The sequence below is a fragment of the Crocuta crocuta genome, unplaced genomic scaffold (genome assembly GCF_008692635.1).
Source record: "Crocuta crocuta isolate KB4526 unplaced genomic scaffold, BGI_CrCroc_1.0 scaffold415, whole genome shotgun sequence".
In the NCBI taxonomy this organism is placed as follows: Eukaryota; Metazoa; Chordata; class Mammalia; order Carnivora; family Hyaenidae; genus Crocuta; species Crocuta crocuta.
This window is the reverse complement of record NW_027531525.1, coordinates 1216278-1219114: the sequence shown is the minus strand read 5'-3', so window position 1 is coordinate 1219114 and position 2837 is coordinate 1216278. Positions and strand designations below refer to the sequence as shown.

Here is a 2837-nt window from a genome sequence, read left to right as displayed (position 1 = left end):
TATTAGGACTACTCCCTCACCTGGAGAGACCTCCCTGCCTTGAGAAAGCCTGACTGACTTGTTGAAGGGTTTCCCAGACTCGATGCCAGGGACCCACTGAATCTATCCATGACCTCCTTCTCTGTCTTCCCACTTTGCTCCCCGCCCCCCCCCGCCCCCCACTTAGGAAGTACTGTGAGAGCCTCGCCTGTTGCCGCCCACTCAGCACAGCCAACTTTGGCAAAATCATCAGAGAGATCTTCCCTGACATCAAGGCCCGAAGGCTTGGTGGCCGGGGCCAGTCCAAGTATCCTTGTGTGGAGAGGTTGGGGCTGGAGGACCTGGGGAGGGAAACTTAGGGTGTGGAGGGCCAGGAGTAGAAGCAGCCCAGCCTTCCCTTGGGGCTTGGAGACCTCACTGTTGGCTGCTCTTTAACTTGCCTCAGATATTGCTATAGTGGCATACGAAGGAAGACCTTGGTATCTATGCCACCCTTACCTGGACTTGACCTGAAGGGCTCTGAGAGTGTAAGTTAACAGCTCTCCGCTCGCACTCTTCTCTCCAGAGTGGAGGGCTGATACAGCCTGGGTCATCCTGCCCTAGCTTCTGGGTGCGTAGGATACGCCCTTTCCCCTCCCCATGGCTCAGGCGGAGGATGAAGAGAATTTGTGGGTTTCTGGGATGGGCTCCTCCCGTCTGCAGTCTGGTCTTCCTGTGGGTGACACTGGTGTCTGAGAGGGGCCAAGGTGGAGTGTGACTGGGCATGGCCTTCCCCACTGCAGCCAGAAATGGGCCCAGAGGTAACCCCGGCTCCTCGGGATGAACTGGTGGAGGCAGCCTGCGCTCTGACCTGTGACTGGGCAGAACGAATCCTGAAACGGTCCTTCAGCTCCATCGTGGAGGTGGCGCGCTTCCTGCTGCAGCAGCATCTCATCTCCGCCCGGTCTGCACATGCCCACGTGCTCAAGGCCATGGGGCTCGCTGGTGGGTGGACGTCTCTCACTTTCTGCCTCATCGGCCCTCCCACCTACTAGGGTAGAGATGCCTTGCATTCACTTTCTGTTTCTAGTGACCCTTGTAGGACATTAGGACAAGCTTTATACCCTCCTCCTCCTCCTCCACCAGTCAGTCAGTCAGATTTCCTCACTTGCCCATTGCTTCCTTCTCACCCTCGCCTCACTCCCTTTCCCGGCACCTCTGCAGAAGATGATGAACACACCCCGCGGGAGCGGTCCTCAAAATCCAAGAATGGTGTTGAGAGCCTAGAGGGTGGAGCCCATAAGAAACCAGAGAGACCAGCCCAGGTAAGGAAGTTGATGGCCCTGACCTTGCTTCCCTGGGCTGGGGGCTTTTAGTGTCCCTTTCCCCGTATTTTCTCACCCTCCTATGCCTGTGTTTACTCCAGTGCCCAGTCTTCCCACTTAACTATGGCCTCTCTTTACCTTTTAGCCCCCTAAGGAGCTGGAACCCCGGGCTGGGGCCGGCACCCCTGCGCGCGGAGAGCGGAAGAAGAGTGTAGTGGAGAGCCCAGCCCCGGCAGCCAGTAACCCACAGGTTAATGCCCTGGTGGCCCGGCTGCCTCCGCTCCTTCCCCGGGTCCCTCGCTCCCTTATGCCACCCATCCGAGTCTCTCCACCCATCCTGGCCCCCAAGCTTTCTTCAGGCCCTCTGAAAGTGGCTCTGCCCAGCAGGGCCGGGGGCCCCCACGCGGCTGTGCCCATCATTAACATGATCTTACCAGCGGTTCCTGCTGTGCCTGGACCCGGACCCGGGCCTGGGCAAGCCCTACCTGGGGTGCTCGCTCAGCCACGAGGCACAGAGAACAGGGAAGTAGGCATAGGTGGTGACCCAGGACCCCATGACAAAGGTGTCAAGAGGACAGCGGAAGTACCTGTGAGTGAGGCCACTGGACAGGATCCACCAGCTAAAGCGGCAAAGCAGGATATAGAGGATATGGGAAGTGATGCCAAAAGAAAACGGGGGCGCCCTCGGAAAAAATCCGGTGGAAGTAGGGAAAGGAACCCTACCCCTGACACGTCAGCAGCTGCCGTGGACTCTCCCCAGCCCTCCAGGTTACCACGGGAGACCTGGGCCTCCGGAGGCGACCGCGACTCTGCCAGAGGGTCAGGGAGGCCAGGGCCAGGGGGAGAGGCTGAGAGGGGGACGCCGCTTGCCCAGAGTCAGGAAGATGGGGCTGCTTCCAGAGGAGGGAGGGGCCCCAGTTCCCGCCATGCCAAAGAAGCAGAAGATAAAATTCCTCTGGTCACCTCAAAAGTGAGTGTCATCAAGGGCAGTAGAAGCCAAAAGGAGGCTCTTCCAAAGGGAGAGGTAGACACCGCAGCACAGGGTAATAAAGACTTAAAAGGGCACATGCTTCAGAATTCCTTATGCCATGAAGATAAAGGCCCTAGAGCCACACCCCCATGATAGCTGGGGGGTGGGGGGTAGAGGGTTTATATTCACGTTAACTCTACCTGCCTAGTAGAGGCCCTTCTCTGCACCCGCTTCATGTTTGGCTCTTTTCCTAAGGCAGTTCATTCTCCTGTGTAGACCGCTTGAGGCACCCTGTCCTCCACGGTGTCTGGCTCTTGCCTCTGACCTTTCCAGCTCAATACCCTTGGCTTTAGAGTCCTTGATAAATCTGTAGTGACTGTCTTTCCTGGATCTCTGTGCTATCCTGTGGGAGGCTAGGGATGGAGTAAGTGTGATGAATGTATAGGCTAGGACTCTTGGTTTTAAATCAAAGAAAACCTTACAAACTGGCTTAAAAATTAAGACTTCCTGGCTCATATAACTAAAGTCCAAAGGTAGTACTGGCTCCAGAGAAAGCTGATGCAGTGGCTCAATATGTCTCGAAA

The 2837-nt window shown here is 56.7% G+C and overlaps 1 protein-coding gene across 2 annotated transcripts in view; it reads left to right on the top strand.

The window, feature by feature from the left end:
• The window catches only part of RFX5 (regulatory factor X5), a 5233-nt gene extending 2402 nt beyond the window's left edge, over window positions 1-2831 (top strand). For both annotated transcript variants that reach the window (XM_077772595.1, XM_077772596.1), the window contains exons 6-10: window positions 167-286; window positions 425-506; window positions 762-963; window positions 1183-1283; window positions 1429-2831. In XM_077772595.1, the coding sequence (XP_077628721.1) occupies window positions 167-286; window positions 425-506; window positions 762-963; window positions 1183-1283; window positions 1429-2406 (1483 nt within the window). In that variant the 3' untranslated portion in view covers window positions 2407-2831. The remainder of the gene's footprint in view (window positions 1-166; window positions 287-424; window positions 507-761; window positions 964-1182; window positions 1284-1428) is intronic.
• The last annotated feature ends 6 nt before the right edge of the window (window positions 2832-2837 follow it).